General features: G+C 42.3%; 1 protein-coding gene across 1 annotated transcript in view; it reads right to left on the reverse strand.

Annotated features, from left to right (window-relative positions):
- The window catches only part of SNX9 (sorting nexin 9), a 159,315-nt gene that overhangs the window by 16,070 nt on the left and 120,270 nt on the right, over positions 1–22,975 (reverse strand). The window contains exons 11-14 of the mRNA XM_040350956.1: positions 22,356–22,459; positions 8,392–8,495; positions 3,347–3,424; positions 1,310–1,386 (exon numbers count right to left, since the gene is read on the reverse strand). Coding sequence (XP_040206890.1) covers positions 1,310–1,386; positions 3,347–3,424; positions 8,392–8,495; positions 22,356–22,459 — 363 coding nt within the window. The remainder of the gene's footprint in view (positions 1–1,309; positions 1,387–3,346; positions 3,425–8,391; positions 8,496–22,355; positions 22,460–22,975) is intronic.

The raw sequence follows: 22,975 nt of genomic DNA on the forward strand, positions 1-22,975 counted from the left end.
GTCCACAACTCAAGACCATGGGAGTGCGGGGGTGGGGTGGTGCTGGACCAGTTTTGTGCTGGGTGGATCAGAGAGTTAGGCAAGTATACCTCCCTTCTCCTCTCCATTAGACAAAAAAGAGCAGTTAAACCATGCAGTGTGCGGGCACAGCTTCCCCCGGAGAAGGGCTTTAAATAAATAAAAAAAAATAACTTTATTTAATTTGTTAATAACTTGTAATGGTTTGTACTAGAATTATAATTTTTAGTGTCTTTATATGGGACAGACAATAGAATACAATTTATGCCTTTTATCTACAGTAAGACTGATCTATATTCTTTGCAATTTTTTATGGATTGCAAAAAAAGAAAACAAATTTTTGCAAGATAATATCATCAAAAGAAAGTTTTGTTTGTCCTAAAAAAACAATATATGTATTACTTTGTCATCGCAAGTAATGACAAAGTCAAAGTAATATGTAAAAATTGCTCTGGTCAGTGTACAGGTATGAGAGCTGAAGTGGTTAAATCATTTTTTCTCACAAGGTACAATCGAGTTTTATCAAGCTGGCAGACGATCAAACCTTCTGTAGTCCGGGGAAAACTGGTGATTAACATTAGTGGACCGTGGATTCGTGAATTTCGTTATGCAATACAGATAGGAATGCATAGTGGATACTGGGGGGCAAGGGATAGAGTGCACACCCGTGGTCTAAAGCAAATATAGGAGTGACAGATACAGGGCAGCCATCACAAATTTTACACAGCTTTAGACAGGGCCCCCCTGAAGCAGATAATGGGGTTCTCCTCTCTCCTGCCACGAGATAAGCGGGGGGAGGGGGGGTTGTGGTAATGTAAGTGTAAGTGTAATGTAAGTGTCATCTCTTCTCTTCTCTTCTCTCTCCTGCCGCAAGATGAGATGAGAAGTGAGACGGAGGGGTTGGTGCTGACGAACAAAACAAAGTCAAGTCAAGTCTTCTCTTCTCTCTCCTTTTTAAAATTAAATTTTTGTTTTTATTTTACATTTTTTTTCGTCTGACTTTAGCAACTCGGAAAAAAAACAAACAAAAAACGGGGGGTGCCTGGGCCCCTGGGAACCATCGGGTGTGAGGAGGGGGGGTACCTCTGTATAGAACCATGCACAGTTTATTCTGTGTTTAGTGTTTGACTAGTGCTGATAAGGGGATGAAAAAAGCTCAGAAATATTCAATGAAATAAAAGGCTTGCATTCCACATTCCAATCCAGATAACATTTCAAATAAAAATGCCATAAACTGCTGATTCTGCATTATCTACTCTTCAGATAAATACTGTAGAAGGTCCGGTTTTACCTGCTCTTCCACCAAGGTGGCTATTGCTTCATATGTTTTCCCTGCTTCTGTGATAGCATTGTTTAAATCAGTTTCACCTATAAAACAAAAAAAATATCAGTAAAAAGATTGCTTAAGTTTATGGAACAATGCTCTAGATAGGCGAACCAGTTCCCACAAACCTAGTTTAACAGCAAATTCAAATACAAGAAAATGCTGTCAAGCTAAACATGTTTCCCCCAAGGCTCCCAGAGTTCATGACAATCCCAGACCCAACTATATGGAGCTTGAGAGGCATTAAAGTGGAAGTAAACCCTCCTATCGTTTTCAGCCAAGGAAGCGGCCATCTTGACCTCTGTTTAATCTGCAACTGCCATGATGCTGTACATGTGTCCTGTTATGAAACCAGTCATTGGATGGTTTGGCAGTTTGATTGAGAGCACAAACAAATGTAACAGCTAGCATTTCCGGCATGCCGGGAATGTTAACTGTTTTTGTAACTATCAAATTGAAGGGTTTACTTCCACTTTAAATGCTTGAATGATATTTGCAAAGAAGGTTCATTAGCGACTTTTGCATAGCTGCCAACTGTCCCTGATTTCAAAGGAACCGTCCCTGATTTGGAGCAATGTCCCTCTGTCCTCCACATTTGTCCCTCATTCTGGTATGATCTATATAGTTGTATAAAAAATGCACTTTTTATCTTTCAAAAGGTGTTTCCCAGTGCTAAACGTTTCATTTGATTTCTAAATTGCTGCATTCGTCAGTTTTAAAAGCCAATATAAAGAAATATTAGTGGTAAAAAAGCACTTGTGGATTTAATTAACCCTTTTTTTGGGTTATGTCCCTTTTAAGGGGCGTGGCAGGGGGCGTGTCCTATGCCTACACACATTTGCTAGTAAGTTTCCCTCATTCCCATCTCAAAATGTTGGGAGGTATGCTTTTGAAACAAAATATGTATTTCCAAACTCCCCATTTTGTAGGTTCCTACAACTTCGCCATGCCTACCATTCCCAGTTTGGTACTAGGCCACTTCAGCTGTTGCAGGATGACCTAGAATCCATGTTGCATGAATCTGATTGGGAGAAGGCCCTGTTAGTGATTTTTAAAGCTTCATTGCCATCGGTTCACGTAAGGCTCAACCTACTCCAATAGAAATGGTGGGCGGAGGTGCTGGAATTGGATAGCGTGAACTTGGAGGATGCCTGAGAATACTCAATTGCCCAATTGGTTGCCACAATTGTGCAGATGGCCGGCCTATCTTACCCCTCAATGGCACCTAATTGCTGGCGATGTGGGGACCCACCTGCTTATTTTTTTGCATGTCGTTTGTTCCTGCCCCCATTTTCCAGAGTTTGGGCCTGCTTTGGTTCAATTTATTTACTTACCAACCACAACACCAGTTCCCCAAACAGTTTCTGTATGTCTGCTGGGTTTAGTTAATTACCTAGCGTTTACCAGAGCATCTAGGACCCTACTAAGTTTACTCCTCCTCTATGGCAGGAAGGCAATTGTGTTAGTTTGGAAATCAGCCAGGCCTTCTTCTTTAGACTGTTGCCAGAAACTAATCATTCTGCTCTACTTTGAGGTTGCTTGTTTGCTATTGTTTTAGGGGTGGGGGGTGGTGTGGTGCTGTGTGGTGGACCTGATTGGCCCTTCACGCAACTCCATCCCTCTCCACTTCTGCCTCCTGTGGGAAAGTTGATTTTGCACTTTACCAGTACCTACCTTGTTCCATATACCTGCCTGTAGCGCCATTATACTTACTTGACCAGTTTCACTATGATTATTGTTTCAGCTGCTACTGTATATATGTATATTTTTTTTACATGTCAGGTATACCTGAGCTACCGTTGTTAGAGTTTTTTTGGATATCGGTATATGTCGAGCCGGGAATTCCCAGAGGCTCAGTTTTTGTAATTTTTTCATAAAACTTTAATTAACACAATTTATATATATGTAAAAAAGCATGTTTACAGTAAGTCCCAAATATGAAAAACAGTCACATTTACAGTACATCAGTACACAAAAGACATACATTATTACAAAGAGGTGTACCTTGATAGCCACTGGAGCTGAAAACCAACGATAAATTCTGCAAAGCTCTTCCTATCTTCTGATATTCTTTCGGCAGTGCTATTTAGAAAAAAAATACCAAAATTAAACTTTATTTTATTATTGATCATTCATCTCCAGTAGAAACCCCCTATATCACAACATACAATTAACTAGAGAACAGTGCTATTATGAATAAAAATACTGCATCAGCTACATACAGCGGGATGGGGATTTCCCTAACTCTCAGGACAAAATTAAGTTGGAATGAAATGAGGAATGCTTAGCCATTTACAGGAGGTCTTGTATTTCATCAATAAATACCGGGCTTCCTCTGATTAGCTGATGTGGAGAGGCGGGCAGATGTCATCACAATCTTCCCTCGGCCAGTCAGAGAAAGTCTTGTACTCACTGATGAAGTACAAAGCTTCCATTGAATGGCTGAGCAGCATTCAGCCAGACTTCATTTTGTTCTTGGAGCAGTACGGAAGTGCCCACCCCGCTGCCAGAACACAGCACTGTATACTGTATGTGGCTGATGCCAACTACAGTTCATACAACACTCTCAATGAGTGCATCTCTTAGTGAAGGAAATAGTTTGTTTGGACCAGCTATTTAAAGTCAACAGAAACCTGTAGTTAGGAGGGAAGTCCTGCAATGAGATTAGTTAACAAAATTTACTTTAGGCCACCTTGGCCAGATGCCACCTACATGTGGCCGATGGCAAAGTTGTAATTCACTGCTGTAGCCCAGTACTACACATAGTAAGTAGTTTTCTCTTCTGGTGGGTACTCCAGCAACTTCTCTGTGCACTAAATACAAAGGTTTACTTGCTCCTGCACTTTTGCTACACCGAAGGGGAAGCCTTGTATTTTTTTCACTGAATGGCCAAGGCAGCGATCATGATGCCATCTCTCCCTCTTCTCTACTTCGGCCAATCAAAAAATGCAATGTATTCATTTAAAAAAAAAAAGACAAATCTGCTCCTAAGTGGTGGAGGTACAGGAGCAAGCGCCTCTCTGTATTTAGCCCACATTGTAGAAATTGCTGGAGTACACCTTGGAAGAACATGGGAATTACTGTATGTAGCACAGGCTAAATCAATGATTTTACCACACAGAAGTGGCATCTTGATAATTCGTTTGAGACAAGCTGGCACAAAAAACAGTGTTTATAGAAATCTCATTCCTGTAGTTCTTCTTTAAAAATTACCATTGTTGCAACTAAAGTTCAGAAAAGGCTTAGAAATGGAAGGAGACAAGTTAACTTGTGTTACGAAAATAGGGGATGGTTAGGATGACACATTTGTAGACATTCCCATGATGCTTCTAGGTTATAAAAAGAATTGTCAACTTGTTTAATGCTGGTCAAGAAGGTATGACGAGAACAGTGATAGATCAACTCCAGTCAAAACTGATTTTTTTTTTAGCCTTGATTAGAGTGGATCGGATCATAGTTTAACATTTGTAGACTTTTACTGAGGTTGGTGACCCGATTGTGAAGATTCCCACCTCACTTCTGTCCCTATAAAACCAAGATGACAAATCAAAGGTATGGATATCACCGGGACAGGCAGATACAGACAGCCATACAAATCTGTTCTAACCCTTCTCTGCTCTACTACGAAAAGGGATTTATACCCCTGTCATCTTCCCTTTTGGAAAGATTTCTCAACACATTCTATCCGTCTGACACCATGTCATAAATGCAGGGAAATCTACCCAAAGCAGACAGCAATAAAAACCTTACAGTGGTTCTTATCCCTACTCTAAATCCCCCCAAAAAAGGTGAGAGCCGAGCTTTAAAAATATAGAAAATAGGGATGCACCGATAGTGATATTGGTACCGATATCAAGCATTAGCGCGAGAATCGGTACTCGCCCAATGCTCCCGATACTGAAACTTTGCTGTGCGCTTAGTGTCAACAAAAAATGAATGGGCGCAAATTGCACGCGATTTGAACAGGGATGTGGTGCAATTCCTGTCCATATACCATGCGATTTCCCCCACCGCTCCTGTGTGTCTGTATAGAAAAGGAAAGGCGCTAGCTATCCAGTGGGCAGTTTAAAAAAATATTCGAACTCACGGTACATACACTGCCTTGAAAAAGTATTCATACCCCTTGAAATTTTCCACATGTTGTTAAATTACAACCAAAAATGTAAATGTATTTTATTGAATAATTATATGTGATAGACCAACACATAGTGGCACATAGTTGTGAAGTGGAAGGAAAATGCTATATGGTTTTCAAAATGTTTTTCCAAATAAATATCTAAAAAGTGTGGCATGCATCTGTATTCAGCCCCCTCGAGTCAATACTTGGTAGAACCACCTTTCACTGCAATTACAGCTGCAAGTCTTTTTGGGGATGTCTCTACCAGCTTTGCACATCTAGAGAGTGACATTTTTTGCCCATTCTTCTTTGCAAAATAGCTCAAGCTCTGTCAGATTGGAGGAAGAGAGTCTGTGAACAGCAATTTACAAGTCTTTTGGATTTAGGTCTGGACGTTGACTGGGCCATTCTAACACATGAATATTGTTTGATCTAAACCATTCCCATTGTAGCTCTGGCTGTATGTTTAGGGTTGTTGACCTGCTGAAAGGTGAACCTCCGCTCCAGTCTCAAGTCAATTGCAGACTCTAACAGGTTTTCTTCTAAGATTGCCCTGTATTTGGCTCCATCCATCTTCCCATCAACTCTGACCAGCTTCCCTGCTAAAAAAAAGTATTCCCACAACATGATGTTCCACCACCAGTTTTCACAGTAGGTATTGTGTGTTCAGATTGAGGTGCAGTGTTAGTTTTCTGCCACACATAGCGCTTTGCTTTTAGGCCAAAAAGTTAAATTTTTCATCTGACTAGAGCACCTTCTTCCTGTGTCCATCACATGGCTTCTCGCAATCTGCAAAAGTGACTTTATATGGCTTTCTTTCAACAATAGCTTTCTTCTTGCCACTCTTCATCCATAGAGGCCAGATTTGTGGAGTGCAGGACTAATAGTTGTCCTGTGGACAGATTCTCCCATCTAAGCTGTGGATCTCTGCAGTTCTTCCGGAGTCAGTGGGGGCCGCTCCATTAGGGGCGTCATCCCCCTATACCCACGGGATCCAGAAACTTCTTCTCTGGCCCTTTGAGTACCTCCAGCGACCCTGATTTGCCATCATCAGCGGACCAGAACACCTATGTAGATTATTTTGCATGTGGCCAGATATGTACTGTGAGTTCAAATTTTTTCAACTGCCCACTAGATGGCGCTTTTCCCTTTCTATACACACACGAGCAGTGGGGGGAAATTGCACCACATTTCTATTCAAATTACATGCAATTCTTTGCAGTATGACTTGCTCAAATTTTTTTTGTATTGACGCAAATTGCACGGCAAAGTTTCGGTACTCTGCATCAGCGAGTACTTTGCAAAAAGTATCGGTACTTGTACTTGCCGATAAAAAAAACCCGGTATCGGTGCAACCCTAATAAAAAATACTGGTAGCCAAGCCCTCAACTGTATAAGTAACATAATATGAAAGAGATGTTTGTATGTAGCAACTGCCCATGAGCCACCAGTCAGTTTTCTAGTACAGTATAGCACACTTGGTGCTATTTTACATGGGCGGACGCCGCCTGCAGATCCACCTGCTCAGCGGCAAATCTGTCCACTGATCCCCGCTGAGCAGGCGGATGACAGGTCTGTGTCTGCTCATGTGTGCTAACCTGTACTAGAAAACTGACTGGTGGCTCTTGGACAGTTGCTACATACAACATCTCTTTCATATTATGTTACTTATACAGTTAAGGGGTTATCTACCAGTATTTTCTATTAGGGTTGCACCAATACTTTTTATTGGCGAGTACGCGTACCTATACTTTTGGCGAAGTACTCGCTGATATGCAGAGCAGAAACAGACGCAGCCCGCCATCCTCTATGGGCGGTAAGACCGCCTGTCTGTTTTCATCCGTCTGTCACCCGATCCTATCCAACAGATGGATGGAGGACGAATCCCCCATCTGTCTGGTTTTAGCGGATAGGATCAGATTGGATGTCAGCGGGTGTAAACGGTCACATGTCCATTTACATCTGCCATTCCATAGATGGCAATGGATGGTCTGACCAGGTCCTCCTATAAAACTGACGAGCGGACCCGATTGGTCTGCTAGTGTGAAAGGGGCCTATTAGGGCCAGTCCACAAAAATAAATATTGGTTAGAGGTGGAGCTGAAGTCAGACCCTGGCTTCGTTTAGGTCTTCCATTCTCTGACAGAATGATCTCCCTGTCATAATTTAAGACTGTCCACCTGGAAGATTTTGGTGTTCCCACCAACCTTTGTATGCTTCTCCTCTTGTTGCATCTTCTACAATAGAATTGTAATTTAAAAAAATCCAACAGGTAGAGTGAGAACCGATTATAATGGTCACAGGATGTGTGCATACCCAAGAACTCAAAAAGGTAAAAAAAGTTGGTAAATTTTTTATTAACCAATTACCGAAATACCAACTAAGTAGACTAACCCTTTGTGCCAACACTGTACTGGTTTCTCTAGATCACAGGTGTTAAACACAAGGCCCGCGGGCCGAATCCGGCCCACCAGGCCATTTCATGTGGCCCTCGTACCTCTACTGCAGCTGCAGGAGAGCTCCAGCCCTCCTCTGGTCCTCCTCCAGACCCCTACTTTCTGCTTTCAAGCAATGCATCCAGCTTCTTCCCAGCAGCAGCATAAGGAAAGGGGGTGCACTGTGATGTAAGGGAGAGTGGGCGACTCAACTTCTGATGGTGGGTTGGCTCTTGACCTCTAATGTAAGGGGAGGGGATGCGCTGGACATATAATCTTACAGATATAACCGGCCCTTTTAAGGACAATCATAATGCTGATGCGGCCCACGATGAAATTGAGTTTGACACCCCTGCTTTAGATACTTCAGTTTTTCGCTACAGTTTTTATATCAGGCCCAACGAGTTAGCTAAAGGCCACACAGAAGAGAGGCTTGCCTAGAATGAAATGACAAATGTCATCGCCTTGCATAAATGTTATCAATTAAGAGTAACATACGCCCTGTGCATCGTTTCCAGTGCTCCTGGCCCACGTTGAGCAAATCCTTCACACCATCATCCATGGCTCTTGTGAACCTGCTGACCGCTTCACACTTCTGTTCTCTGTATGGTGTAAAAACAGTAAGTTACATCACCATTTTAACTTTTCATATAGAAAATGTTCAGCTTTTTTTCCATTAAAGAGGTATCATTGCACAATAATTGCACTTCTTCATCCTTACCACACCAGTAACGCATACGTAATAAGATGGGCTAATTAGTATGAGGAAACATGGCATGGACAAACAGTGCGTCATTTAAACCGTCCTACAGCTGTCAGATGCAGTTAGCTAACAACATAAAAGCTCCAGTTTGGGGACCTTTTTAAAAAGCAGAAAAGAGGCCTTGTTCAGGTTTTATATTTGTAAATTTTCCGTGGTTTAAATGTCAGCCTTTCGACTGGGTCGCTTGTTACTGTGAAAGTAATATAAGAACGAACACTGCAAAGTATATTAAGATGCAGAACGGCTAGGATAGGCAAGAGCACAGATCATGTACAAAGAGTAGAAACCAATAGCTACCATTGGTCACTTTACTGTACTGTATACGTTGCAAAAACACTCTTTTTTTTGGTGTTGGATAAAGTAGAAGGTGGTTCAAACCACTATCAGTTTATTTTTTATTGTCTGTGTCACATTGAAGAACATAAAAAAAAAAAAAAGAGGAGATCTCTACAAAGCATCGGGATTTCCTCTAGTAGACATTTGTTACCAGAAGAGGTGGATTACCTATTAGAGGTGTTGTCCTCATCTTTTGTTTTGGTGACAACTAGGGTTGTCCCGATACCACTTTTTTAGGACTGAGTACAAGTACCGATACTTTTTTTCATGTAGTCGCCGATACCGAATACCGATACTTTTTTAAAATGTCATGTGACAGTTTTCAAACCACAATACAGACTAAGGATATTTTCTTTAGAATTATGAAGAACTCTAACTCAAGACATTATAAAAGAATAAAAATGAGTAAAAATGTTTTATTTGCTTGTCACGCAGTAGTAAAAAACTCAAAGAATTTTCATAGAACATGTTGATAAATACAAAAAAAGTATTCTATTTAGGTATCGGGAGCATTTGCGCGAGTACGAGTACTCCCGCAAATACTCGGTATCGGTCCCGATACCGATACTAGTATCGGTATCTGGACAACCCTAGTGACAACTGTAACATTTTGGCGTTCCAGCTACTTTACTTTTCTCTTGGTGATTCATGCTGATAGCAGCGAAACTAAGCAACAGACACAAATGACATCTAGTGCTCTTAGGCCGACCATATACAGTTTAAATTGCTGTTGAACTGGCCAAGATTCGAAACATTATCGGGCAGGAATGAACCAAGTTGTTCGAACGATTAACTTGGGAACAACCAGCCTGCCAAATTTGTTTCCGATTATCGCAAGTGGCTGCTATAGCCGCTAGAATATATATCTGTCTTCTCCCGGCGGGGACGGCTTTCCCCGCCCCTGTCGGGAGAAGTCAATGGCTCAGCAGGAGGGATTCCCCTGTCAATGCTGTCTGTGCTGATGATATTTCCTACAACCTTATGGCCAGCCTAAATTGAGACAAGTGCAAAGTATAGAAGGATATGCTTTGTTCATATTTCATGTCTGAGGTTTACAACCACTTAAAACAAAAACATTAAAGACAATCGTACTAAAATTCAGTGACCCAAGGGTTTGTTCACATTGTGATTCTTCAGGTGCGTGGCAAATGGCTCCAACTCCAACCAATCTCCCTGCAAAGGCCAGCTTTAAGATTTGGTACTGAACTGAATAGTTAAATTCACATTTTATGGAGGGGGATCCGATGGGAGTGAGTATCCTGAATGGTATCTGCAGTGTTCAGTCTATGGCTATTGTTTTCTGGTGGCCAGAACGGTTTTCTGGCTGTAGGCAGTATCTGAACATACAATGTGCTCTACTGCATCCAATCCAGTATAAAATACTTCTAACACAGCAAACCATCCATATTTCAGGCAACGATAGCACAAAAACTAGGTAAATTTTTATTTTTTTTACTGGGAAAAGGTATTAAAAGTGTGATTCCAGACATTTTTCCTTTTTTTTTTAATTGGACATAGTTAGGTTGGCCAACGAAAAAAAAAAAAAAATGACTTGATTCCCCCAATTACACACCTTCAATGTGGATGGGGAATCATTCTGCTGTTCCTTAGTATTCTGACAGCAGGGGGGACTTCTCCACTGCCAGAATACACTGATCAACGCTGAAAAAGTCCAACAGAGTGGCTGTACAGAAGTCGATAAGTAGATCGACTTCTGTACAACCACGCTGTCCATACATGGATTGCAATTCAGCCAGTCCCAAACAGCCGAATTTCAATCCATGTATGGTCGGCTTGAGAAGCGTTTTGGTGTTTTTAACCCCTTTGCACGGCACGTCCAGGCCCTTTAAGGGATTTCAGATGCCGGGAGGCGGGGCAGGGTTTATTACCTAGTGACCACCGTGATTGGCTGTCACAGCAGTCACATGATCGGAAAGCTCCCGATCACAGGAAGCGATTAGGAGCATTCTGTTAGTCGCCGGTATCTGTGTCGAGAGTTCGCTCTCGGTACAGCTGTCTGCAAACTGGTCCTCTCGGCGCTAAGGCCCAACCGATTAGAGGCCGCATATTTGTGTACCGCTGACAAATAGGGTTTAAAGAATAAGTTAACCTTTCGTAACATGTTACATCCATATTTAGGGTTTAACATGTTACTAGACCTATCGCCCTGAGCCCCCCCACACACCCCTGCAGAGATCTGTAAATGAATGAACTACAAGTTACATCTTCTACCACAGAAAACAGCTTGTAGTTCTCATTGAACTATGAGAGAGCTGATGAGCATCCTTGTAGTTCATTAAATCTTCTTGCACTTCAGAAACGGTCTACCTGTACGGTGAATTTAGCCTTTGTGTCCCCATCAAGATTTCACTACACTTTCACTCCTCCAACTCCAAGACACAATAGTAAATCTGCATGCAAATCTCATCTTTGTTGCCACTGGAACCCGAATCCCCACCAAATGAAATCCCCTCTGCTTCTGTTCTGAAGGCAACTATAAAGGTTTCGATATCCCATCTCTTCCAGAGACAATGATCTTCAGGACAAATAGTAGGGCTTCTTCTTCCCAATAGACTATGGAGAGAGTTTGGGACTTTATATGAAGACTGCGACCGAATTGGCGACAATATAGAGACAGACTGCAATAAAAACCTTTGTTATAAATCTATTCAGCATCAGACCCATATGTTTCCTTCTTTAGCCAAAAGTGTGCGGCTCATGGTAACGCCAACAACCATTTGATAAAGACGTCCGCACCTTAACCACTTGCTTACTGGGAAAATATACCCCCTTCCTGCCCAGGCGAAATTTCAGCTTTCGGCACTGTCACGCTTTGAATGACAATTGCGCGGTCGTGCGACGTGGCTCCCAAACAAAATTGGCGTCCTTTTTTTCCCACAAATAGAGCTTTCTTTTGGTGGTATTTGATCACCTGTGCGGTTTTTATTTTTTGCGCTATAAACAAAAATATTTTTTAGTTTTTGCTATCCCATTTTAAAAAAAAAAACAATTTTTTTTCAGTTTAGTCCGATACGTAGTCTACGCAATAAGCGTATAGTGATTGGTTTGCGCAAACGTTATAACGCCTACAAAATAGGGGATAGAATTATTACTTTATTTTTTACTAGTAATGGTGGCGATCTGCGATTTTTGTCACAACTGCGATATTACGGCGGACACATCAGACACTTTTGACACATTTTTGAGACCATTCACATTTATACAGCGAACACTGCTATAAAAATGCACTGGTTACTGTATAAATGTGACTGGCTGGGAAGGGGTTAACACTAGGGGGCATCAAGGGGTTAAATGTGTACCCTGGGAGTGATTCTTACTGTGGGGGGAGGGGACTGACTGGGGGAGGTGACCGATGGTTGTCCCTATGTACAAGGGACACACCATTGGTCTCTCCCTGACAGGACGTGGAGCTCTGTGTTTACACACAGAGCTCCACATCCCTGGCTCTGTGACGGCCGATCGCGGGTGCCTGGTGGACATCGCGGCCGCCAGGCACGCGCATCGGCACCTGTGTGACGTGGCGGGCGCGCGCCCCCCCCCCAGTGGCGCGTGGCCGTATATAGACGGCATCCTGGCAGGACAAAGTCACCCTGCGGACGTATATAGTCGGCCGCAGGGTGGGAAGAGGTTAAAAAAATTGTTCCTTTGTGGGCCCGAAACTTCAGTGTTATTTGTTGACTGCTTTTTGTATGTGGTGCCTTCAATTTGACCTTATTAAAAATGTGAGACGTATTTTCTGAGTGCTGGCAGCCTTATCAAATACAATAAAAACCTGACATAGGTTCCAAACCTTCTATACTCTATCCAAAACTAGAAAAACTGTCTGGAGTTATACTTTAAACATAGTAAAACAAACCAGGTGGTTTTCTCTTCTAGCGGAGATTAGGTAAACGCTTTGTTTTTATACTTTGGGTATCTGAGCTTTGGTCTCTATACTGGTTAAGATACATTTAAAGTGTTACTAAACCCACAAGAGTAAAAATCAGTCTGTATATGCAGTAAAGCATGTTTGTTATAATCACTGTGGAACCTAGGGGGTTAATCCTCTGCATTGTGCAAAAAGGCGGTCTGATCCTGTCTTCTCTGATCCCCCCTTCTTCCACAGTCCCCAATACATCTCCCGATAGTACAGAGCCTTGGAGGTGCTCAGTTTGATGTGTATTGCTAGAGAGGTTTTTTTTTGGGGGGGGGGTGGTGCATGTGATTAGCACAGGACCAATCACCACACAGGGGAGGGGGTAAGGGATTTTTCTGCCTCATAGGACGGTCAGAGCAGAATGAAAACTCATCCTACAAGCTTTAACCAGTGCTCAACTGGACAAGGATAGAAGTCACAAGACTGCTATATACTGCTGATGAGAAAAGGTATTGTTTATATTTACTAAAATAATTGCATTTCCATGTTCTGTGAACTGTGGGAAATCAGCTATAGTGAATACAGGGTCATGGGCTTAGTAACACTTTACCACTTCTCGCCCACCATATAGCTGAATGAGGACTGGAAAGTAGTTCTGTTATACTGACTGGGCATTATATGACGTCCAGCAGGATAAGCCAGGGGCGCCCAGAGAGGTGGGGTGGTGTGTCAGTCTGACACACTGCATCTCCGAACGAGGCAAAGAGTCTATGACGTAGGCTCTTTACCACGTGATCAGCTGTGTCCAATCACAGCTGATCACAGTGTAAACAGGAAGAGCCATGTATTGGTTTTTCCTCCACTCGCACTGATAGGCGTGAGTATAAGAGAGCCAATCGGCTGCTCTCTTGGGGGGGGGGGGGGGGTGTCTGTGCTGATTGATTTTCAATCCCACCCGTGCCCACCAAGGATGCCCACTCATGACCACCAAGTATGCCCAACCGTGACTAGACTGTCCACTAGAGCCCACCAGGGATGGCAATGAGTGCCCATTAGGGATGACACTCTGTGCCCATTAGTGATGCCTGCTAGTAGTGCCTCCTGATCAGCGCTGCCCATCAGTGCCATCTATCAGTGCTGCCCATCAGTGCTACCTATGAGTGCCCATCAGTGCCACCTATGAGTGTCCATCAGGGCCACCTATGAGTGTCCATCAGGGCCACCTATGAGTGTCCATCAGGGCCACCTATGAGTGTCCATCAGGGCCACCTATGAGTGCCACCTATCAGTGCCAATTAGTGCCACCCATCAGTGCCCATCTATACCTATGAGTGCCCATTAATGAGTGCCCCATCATCAGTGTCGCCTCATCAGCGCCCATTAGTGAAGGAGAAAACATTTACAAAGTTTTGTAACAAAAAGGAAGAAAACTTAATTTTTTTGAACATTTTTGGTCTTTCTTTTATTTGAAGCACAAAAAATAAAAACCCCAGTGGTGCTCAAATACCACCAAAAGAAAGTGGTGCAATTGTCATTCAAAATGTGATAGCGCTAAAAGCTGAAAATTGGTCTGGGCAGGAAGGTGTATACTGTAGGTGCCCTGTATTGAAGTGGTTAATAAAGGAACTCAGAGTTCACACACAGGGGACTTGGTTTATGAGACGCTAGATGGACTGAGGAGATAAACAGGAAATTCTGAAATTCCCTGAAATAGTGTTATGTCCTGTGATAAATGTAGAACTATTTCCTGTCACCAAGGCCACGGAAACTAATATTTGAACAACATTTTTGAACACTATGAAAGGTTCCAATTACTTATATAGTTAATAACAAGTTATATTTCAATATACAATATTATAAAAAGCCTTTTACCTTATATTGGGCCCCTATACTTCACCATACAGTAAGGAAAAGTATTAAAATATTGACTAACATACTTCTATCATATTGCCTCTAATCTGCCACTCATCACAAACCATCACATCTACCAAACACAGCTGTGCGGTTTCTCAATAACTATAAAAGCCGAATCGCAATTCCAGTTTAAATCAGTTAAAGTGGGAGTTCACCCAAAAATCAACTTTCTGCAGTTAGATGCAGCATACTGCTGACATCTGCAGTATGCTGGTCTTTTTATATTTATTTTGGTACTTATCGTTTTAGCAGTATTTCTTCTATGGCTCCGAGCGGGGAATCCTGCGGGGAATGGGCGTTCCCGAAGGCAAGCAAGTTGATTGACGCCCTTCGATAGCGCGTCACGGCTTCCGAGAATAGCCGAGGTGACACTTGGCTGTTTACGGCGCCTGCCGTGTAGAGTAGGTGTAAATTGCAGAGTGTCACTCGTGTGTATTTTCGGAAGCCGTGACGCGCTATCGAAGGCTGTTAATCAACTTGCTTGTCTTCGGGAAGGCCTATACCAGGAAGTAATCCCCGCTCGGAGCCATAGAAAAAAATACTGCTAAAACGATAAGTACCAAAAAAAAAAAAAAAAAAAAGACCAGCATACTGCAGATGTCAGCAGTATGCTGGATCTAACTGCAGAAAGTTGATTTTTGGGTGAACTCCCGCTTTAACTGCATTCAATATGCTGTACATGAAAAAGTCAAAAGGGGTTTATTTTCTAAAACTAGAGTTTATAAAATCAGGTGCGGCTTTGCATGGTACCCAATCAGCTTCTAACTTCAGATTGTTCAATTAAGCTTTGAAAAAAAAAAAAAAAACTGGAAGCCGATTGGTTTCTATGCAGAGCTGCGCCAGATTATTGCACTCTCCAGTTGTAGTAAATCAACCCCTGTGACGGGAGTCACTTTTGGGCACAGGGTGACTGAGAAAATATATCCTGGATTACTTAAAATGGGACAGTAATATTTATCCACAATATCTCCCAGGATATATGTAAAAACTATTCTCGGTTTGTTTGATTCTGAACTCAACATGTTAATTGAAAGAGCGGATCACATTGGCCTCTGTATAATGTAGGAGACGGGCTGACTCATACTGGAGCCTGCTATTGGGAGAATATGTTCTGTGTTTAAACTTATCATAATGTATCATCTACTGTGTGAAGCTCGGTGACAACAAGTCTGACCTGTAGTGAAATCCTGATTTATCATAACAATGACCAGGCTGCTTAACCACTTAAGGACCGGACCAATATGCTGCTAAATGACCCAAGGGGTTTTTACAATTCGGCACTGCGTCGCTTTAACAGACAATTGCGCGGTCGTGCGACGTGGCTTTCAAAACAAAATTGGCGTCCTTTTTTCCCTACAAATAGAGCTTTCTTTTGGTGGTATTTGATCACCTCTGCGGTTTTTATTTTTTGCGCTATAAACAAAAATAGAGCGACAATTTTGAAAAAAATGCAATATTTTTTACTTTTTGCTATAATAAATATCCCCCAAAAACATATATATATATAAAAAAAATTCCTCAGTTTAGGCCGATACGTATTCTTCTACCTAATCGCAATAAGCGTTTATCAATTGGTTTGCGCAAAATTTATAGCGTTTACAAAATAGGGGATAGTTTTATTATTATTTTTTCTAATGGTGGCGATCAGCGTTTTTTTTTCGTGACTGCGACAATATGGCGGACACTTCGGACAATTTTGAGACATTTTTGGGACCATTGTCATTTTCACAGCAAAAAATGCATTTAAATTGCATTGTTTATTGTGAAAATGACAGTTGCTGTTTGGGAGTTAACCACAGGGGGCACTGTAGGAGTTAGGGTTCACCTAGTATGTGTTTACAACTGGAGGGGGGTGTGGCTGTAGGACTGACGTCATCGATCGAGTCTCCCTATAAAAGGGATCACTCGATCGATACGCCGCCACAGTGAAACACGGGGAAGCCGTGTTTACATACGGCTCTCCCCGTTCTTCAGCTCCGGGGAGCGATCGCGACGGAGCGGCTATAAACGAATAGCCATGCCGTCGTCCCGGATCGCTCCCCACGGGAATCCGACCGTCGCATGTAGCGGGGGGTCCCGATCGGACCCCCGACCCGCGGAAAGGCAAGGACGTACCTGTACGCCCATTTGCCTGTACGTGTGGACGTACATATACATGCGGCGGTCGGGAAGTGGTTAAAGGGATTAGTTATTTAGCTCATGTTAATTAGGTTTCTGGTCACAGGTGTATTTCCAGAGTAATATGAGCAGGTTTACACCTCCTTTTCTACTGTATTTAAGACTTGTAGTCTGATGCTAATAAAGTCTGATTTCTGCTTGACCCTTAACACAGAGCCTCGTCTCATACTTGGGGTAGAAATATTCGTATGGGTTTCTTGTTCGGCTGATTGGAGTGTTTGGAAGCTGCCTTTGTGTTCGGGAATGGAATGTCCTAAACGACTTTAACCCCTTTCATACTCGGGGTGTTGTTACAAACCCTAAGAGTCCATTCACACCACAATGTATGCAATGATCGCACGTAAATACATGTGCGTTGACATGCTGCGTTGCATTTTAACACGTGCTGCATTGTACCGTAATACTTTTTAATTTATTTTATTACTGCACTAAGCTTTATTTGTAAAGCAAACTTCCTCAGACTGTTTGGATGCTTGTGTTTATATATGTTGTGGCACGCTTAGAATCATTTACATGCATTGCCCCTAAAAAAAGTACAGACCGTTCTAGCAACACGGGGGTGTGAACTGCTCCTACTGAAATACATTGCTTTTACAATGTAGCACTGGCATGGATTGATAAACACATGTGTAAATAGACCTCTACAGTTTGTTTTCTTTAGAAAGCAGCTACAGCTTGAGTAGAAAAGCCTGACCCCTGTCAGCATGCTGTGAAGAAGCACCCTTGCTCTCTGTGTCACTGTAGTGGTTTCTCAGCAGAGGTTCAATACCCCTCCCTGCTGAGTCAGAGCTTAAACTTTTTACTCTGCAAAGCTCATGCTCCTAGGTGACTGGAGAGATCTGGCTCATAATCAGCAGAGGGTGTGCTGGAAATCTGCAGAGAGACCACTGCTTCCACTTCCACAGTCGTTCTCTAGAGGAGACAGGGGATTTACTTTTCTACTTTGGATGTGACTTCTTTCCAAAAAAAATTAACTGTTAGGGCCTTTTCACATGGGGCTGTCCGTGTGCGGGCTCCACTTTAGCTCAGCAGGGATCGCTCTGCCGATCCCCGCTGAGCAGGCAGATGACAATCTGATCCGCCAGACGGATGGGAAAGTAGGGTTTTCCTCCGTCACACTTTGGTGGATGTCAGCGGGCATGGCTTCATAGAGGTGCACGGAGCGCCCGTTCAGGTCCGCCTAAAAAACTGACAGGGGCCTTAGACTTGCTTACCATTTGTTTGGATGTACTCTAAAGCACTTACCTGTGTCCTCTCTTGATCCAGCACAGGGCTTCCCCTTATGGGTGGAGCTCCGCTTTAATTACTTCCAATGGAGAACCATAAACTCCTCTAGTGATTTTGTCCTGTCTCACAAACATTTGTTCAACATGGGCCACACCTGTACACATACAGTAGGCTTGAATGATCCCTATAGCTTATAGGGACATAGTGTGTAAGAATGGCCAGTGGCAAACAGATTCCCAATGGAAGCTACACCAGAAGAAGCCCCATTGCGCTGGACCAGAAGTAAATAAGCAGCTGTAGAAGGGGCAGGGGGTGTTCACTGCAGTGTAGGAAGGCAGGCATGTAGGTGGATTTGCAATGAGGGAAAGAAGTATTTGATCTACTGCTGATTTAGTACATTTGCCCACTGACAAAGAAATGATCAGTCAAAAATATCCAGAAAAACGCATTTCAATAAAGTTATATATTGATTTGTATTTTAATGAGTGAAATAAGTATTTTATCCCCTATCAATCTGCAAGCTTTCTGGCTTCCAGATCTCTTCTATACAGGTAATGAGCTGAGATTTGGAACACTCTCTTAAAGGGAGTGCTCCTAATCTCAGCTTGTTACCAGTATAAAATACAGTTATCCACAGAAGCAATTAATCAGATGTCAATCTCTCTACCATGGCCAAGACCAAAGAGCTGTCCAAGGATATCAGAGACAAGACTGTAGTCCTACACAAGGCTGGAATGGGCTACAAGACCATTGCAAAGCAGCTTGGTGAGAAAGTGACAACAATTTGTGCGATTTTTCACGAATAGAAGAAACACAAAGCAACTGTCAAGCTCCCTCGGTCTGGGGCTCCATGCAAGATCTCACCTCGAGGAGTTTCAATGATCATGAGAATGGTTAGGAATCAGCCCAGAACTACACAGGAGAATCTTTTCAATGATCTCAAGGCAGCTGGGACCATAGTCACCAAGAAAACAATTGGTAACACACACTACCCCGCGAAGGATTGAAATCCTGCAGCTCCTGCATGGCCCCCCTGCTTAAGAAAGCAGATTTACAGGACCATCTGAAGTTTGCTAATGAACATCTGAATGATTCAGAGGAGAACTGGGTGAAAGTGTTGTGTTCAGATGAAACCATAATTGAGCTCTTTGGCATAAACTCAAGTCGCCATGTTTGGAGGAGGAGGAATGCTGCCTATTACCCCAAGAACACCATCCCCACCGTCAAACATTGACGTGGAAATATTATGCTTTGGGGGTGTTTTTATGCTAAGGGTACAGGACAAACTTCACTGCATCAAAGGGGCCATGGCCTTGTACCATCAAATCTTGGGTGAGAACATCCTTCCCTCAGCTGGGCATTGAAAATGGGTTGTGGATTCCAGCATGACAATGACTCAAAACACGCCAAGGCAATAAAGGAGTGGTTCAGGAAGAAGCACATTAAGGTCCTGGAGTGAGTGGCCTAGCCAGTCTCCAGACTATAATCCCATAAAAAAATATATGGAGGGAGCCGAAGGTTCGAGTTACCAAATGTCTGCCTCAAAACCTTAACCACTTCAATACCCGCCCATTGTCATTTGACGTCCACAGATGGGATCTCCCATCCTGGGTGGACGCCAAATGACGTCCTGGGCTTTGCGGGTGGATATCTGAATGATGCCTGCAGCTAGAGGCATCATCCAGATATCCTTTTGTTCTGCCGGCGATTCTGCGCAACATAAGAACAATCATAGGCGCGGTTCCGCCGTTTGATCGTTCTTACAGGTGGCGGGAGAGGACATCCCCCCCTCCCGCCGTCATCCGGTGCTTCTCCGGGCTCTCCCGTGCCAGCGGGGGCCCGGAGAAAGAATCGTCCGGCGTAGGCAGGAAGCATAGAGATGACTGGTGACCAGATGGTCACCAGTCATCTCTATGACCGTCGGAGGACCCGGGCGCGATGTGATTACGTCACGCCCAGGTCCCCGTAAGTAAACAAAGCCGCGATTGCGGCTAGTAAGCAACAGTATTCATGAGATCGGTGAATTTATTTTCACCAATCTCATGGTTTCCAGCCTGGAGGAGAGATGTGCGGTCTTATTGACCCCGCATCTCTCCATAAAGAGGACCTGTCACACACATTCCTATTACAAGGGATGTCTACATTCCTTGTAATAGGAATAAAAGTGAAAAAAAAAAAAAATAGAAAAGAAGTGTAAAAAAAAAAAAAAAAAAATAATAAGTAAAAAAATAAATAAAAGAATAAAAAATAAAATTAAAACGCCCCGGTCCCTGGTAGCTCGCGTGCAAAAGCGAACGTACACGTAAGTCCCGCCGAAATATGTGAACGCCGTTTAAACCACATATGTGAGGTATCGCCGTGTGCGTTAGAGTGCCAGCAACAGATCTCCTCTGTAAATCTAAACTGGTAACCTGTAAAAAAAAATTAAAGCGTTGCCTATGGAGATTTTTAAGTACCGAAGTTTGGCGCCATTCCATGAGTATGCGCAATTTTAAAGCGTGACATGTTAGGTATCTATTTACTCAGTGTAACATAATCTTTCACATTATATAAAAAAATTGGGCTAACTTTACTGTTTTGTTATTTTTTTAATTCATGAAACAATTTTTTTCCCAAAAAAGGGCGTTTGAAAAAGTATTGCGCGAATACCGTGCAAGATAAAACGTTGTAATGACCGATGTTTTATTCCCTAGGGTGTCATATATAATATTTGGGGGTTCTGCGTAATTTTCTAGCAAAAGAATGATGATTTTTACATGTAGGAGAGAAGTGCCAGAATAGGCCCGGTAATGAGGTGTGTATAAAAGCCCTGTATGGAAGCGGTTAATGACTTGGAGAGTATCTGAAAAGAGGAGTGGGACAAAATCCCTCCTGAAATGTGTGCAAACCTGGTGGCCAACTACAAGAAACATCTGACCACCAAGTACCAAGTCATATTTTGCGAAGGGGTCAAATACTTATTTCACGACCGGTTCACACAGATATACTGCGGCAGAATGGCTCTCCTGGGCGAAATCCCGTATATATATATATATATATATATATATGGCTTTGCCCAGGAGAGCCATCAGAGGGCGCGCAGGATTTGTGTGTGTAAACACACCAATCCCTGTGCTGTCAGAGGAGAGAAGACAGATTGTGTGTTTCTACAAAGTAGAAACAGCGATCGGTCATCTCTCCTAGTCACACACTTAACCCCTTGATCGCCCCCTAGTGTTAACCCCTTCCAAGCCAGTGACATTTATACAGTAATCAGTGCATATTTATAGCGCCGATTGCTCTATAAATGCCAATGGTCCCAAAAATGTGTCAAAAGTGTCCGATCTGTCCGTCGTAATGTCATGATACCACTAAAAATCACAGATCACCGCCATTACTAGTAAAAAAAATAATAATAATACAAAAAAAAAACACCATAAATCTTTCCCGTAGTTTGTAGATGCTATAACTTTTTTGCAAACAAATCAATATATGCTTATTACGATTTTTTTTGACCAAAAATATTGGCCTAAACAAAAATAAATACCCCCAAAAACATTTTTGGGGGTATTTATTATAGCAAAAAGTAAAAAATATTGTTTTATTTTTTTCCCAAAATTGGCGCTCTGATCAAATACCACCAAAAGAAAAATTTGGGTATAGCATTGCATGACTGCACAATTGTCAGTTAAAACACAGCAGTGTCAAATTGTAAAAAGTGCTTTGGTCAGGAAGGGGGTAAAATTTTCCCGGGGCTGAAGTGGTTAAAATAGAAATCAATTTATAACTTTTTTTAAATGCCGTTTTCTGGATTTTTTTGTTTTTGTTATTTTGTTATTTTACCACTGTAAAAATAAAACCTACCATTAAAATTATAGACTGATCATTTCATTGTCAGTGGGCAAATATACAAAATCAGCAGGAGACTTTATTCTCTCACTGTAGGTATTAAAGGGGTTGTAAAGGTACAATTGTTTTCCCCTAAATAGCTTCCTTTACCTTAATGCAGTCCTACTTCAGGAAGCTATTTAGGGGAAAACAATTGTACCTTTACAACCCCTTTAAAAAGCTGCATTTTAAAGCACTAAACTTTCATGCTATCTCTGTGATATAGTTGGAAAAAATGTGCATACATCATATAGGAAGGATGCATTATATTGTACATTAAATATAAAAAATGGCAATTACACTTCTGACATGTCCAGGTCATCGGCTTCAGGATCGATTGTGGAAAATATCATACTGCCAACCAGTTCATCCTTTTCTGCTTTCCTCTTGCCAGTCTTCCATTCCTATCAAAATAAGAAAACACACAAATATTCAGGGCAATTCCTTTAATGACATTCTACATTTGCCATGAATGCATCAGGGCTTTAACTGGATCAGTATATTTTTTCAAGTAATGTGCAAATGTAAAATTTAGCCATTTATCATCTTTTAAAGAAATCACAGTACTCTCCCTGCAATGTTTCTCTCTGTATTGGGACAGAGCTGTCTTTGTGCTCAGGCACTATTCAGGTTAGCATGCACTTACTGGTGTAAGAGAATTGCTTAGAGATTGCACAAATATGTAAATCTTGGTGCCTGTGCAGTTCTTGGCTATATTCACAAATGTGTGGCACAGATCAGTCCCCTGCTGCCTTTTACTGTGTCTTGCTACAAAGTAATAATTGTTGCAGTCTGGTCACTAAAGGAGAAGAGACTGAACTAATGCTTCTTCCTGCCTGCAGCAAATTAGAGAGGACACCATACCTCCCAACTGTCCTTGATTTCCAGGGACTGTCCCTGATTTGGAGCAATGTCCCTCT

The sequence above is a fragment of the Rana temporaria genome, chromosome 4 (assembly GCF_905171775.1).
Source record: "Rana temporaria chromosome 4, aRanTem1.1, whole genome shotgun sequence".
Classification (NCBI taxonomy): Eukaryota; Metazoa; Chordata; class Amphibia; order Anura; family Ranidae; genus Rana; species Rana temporaria.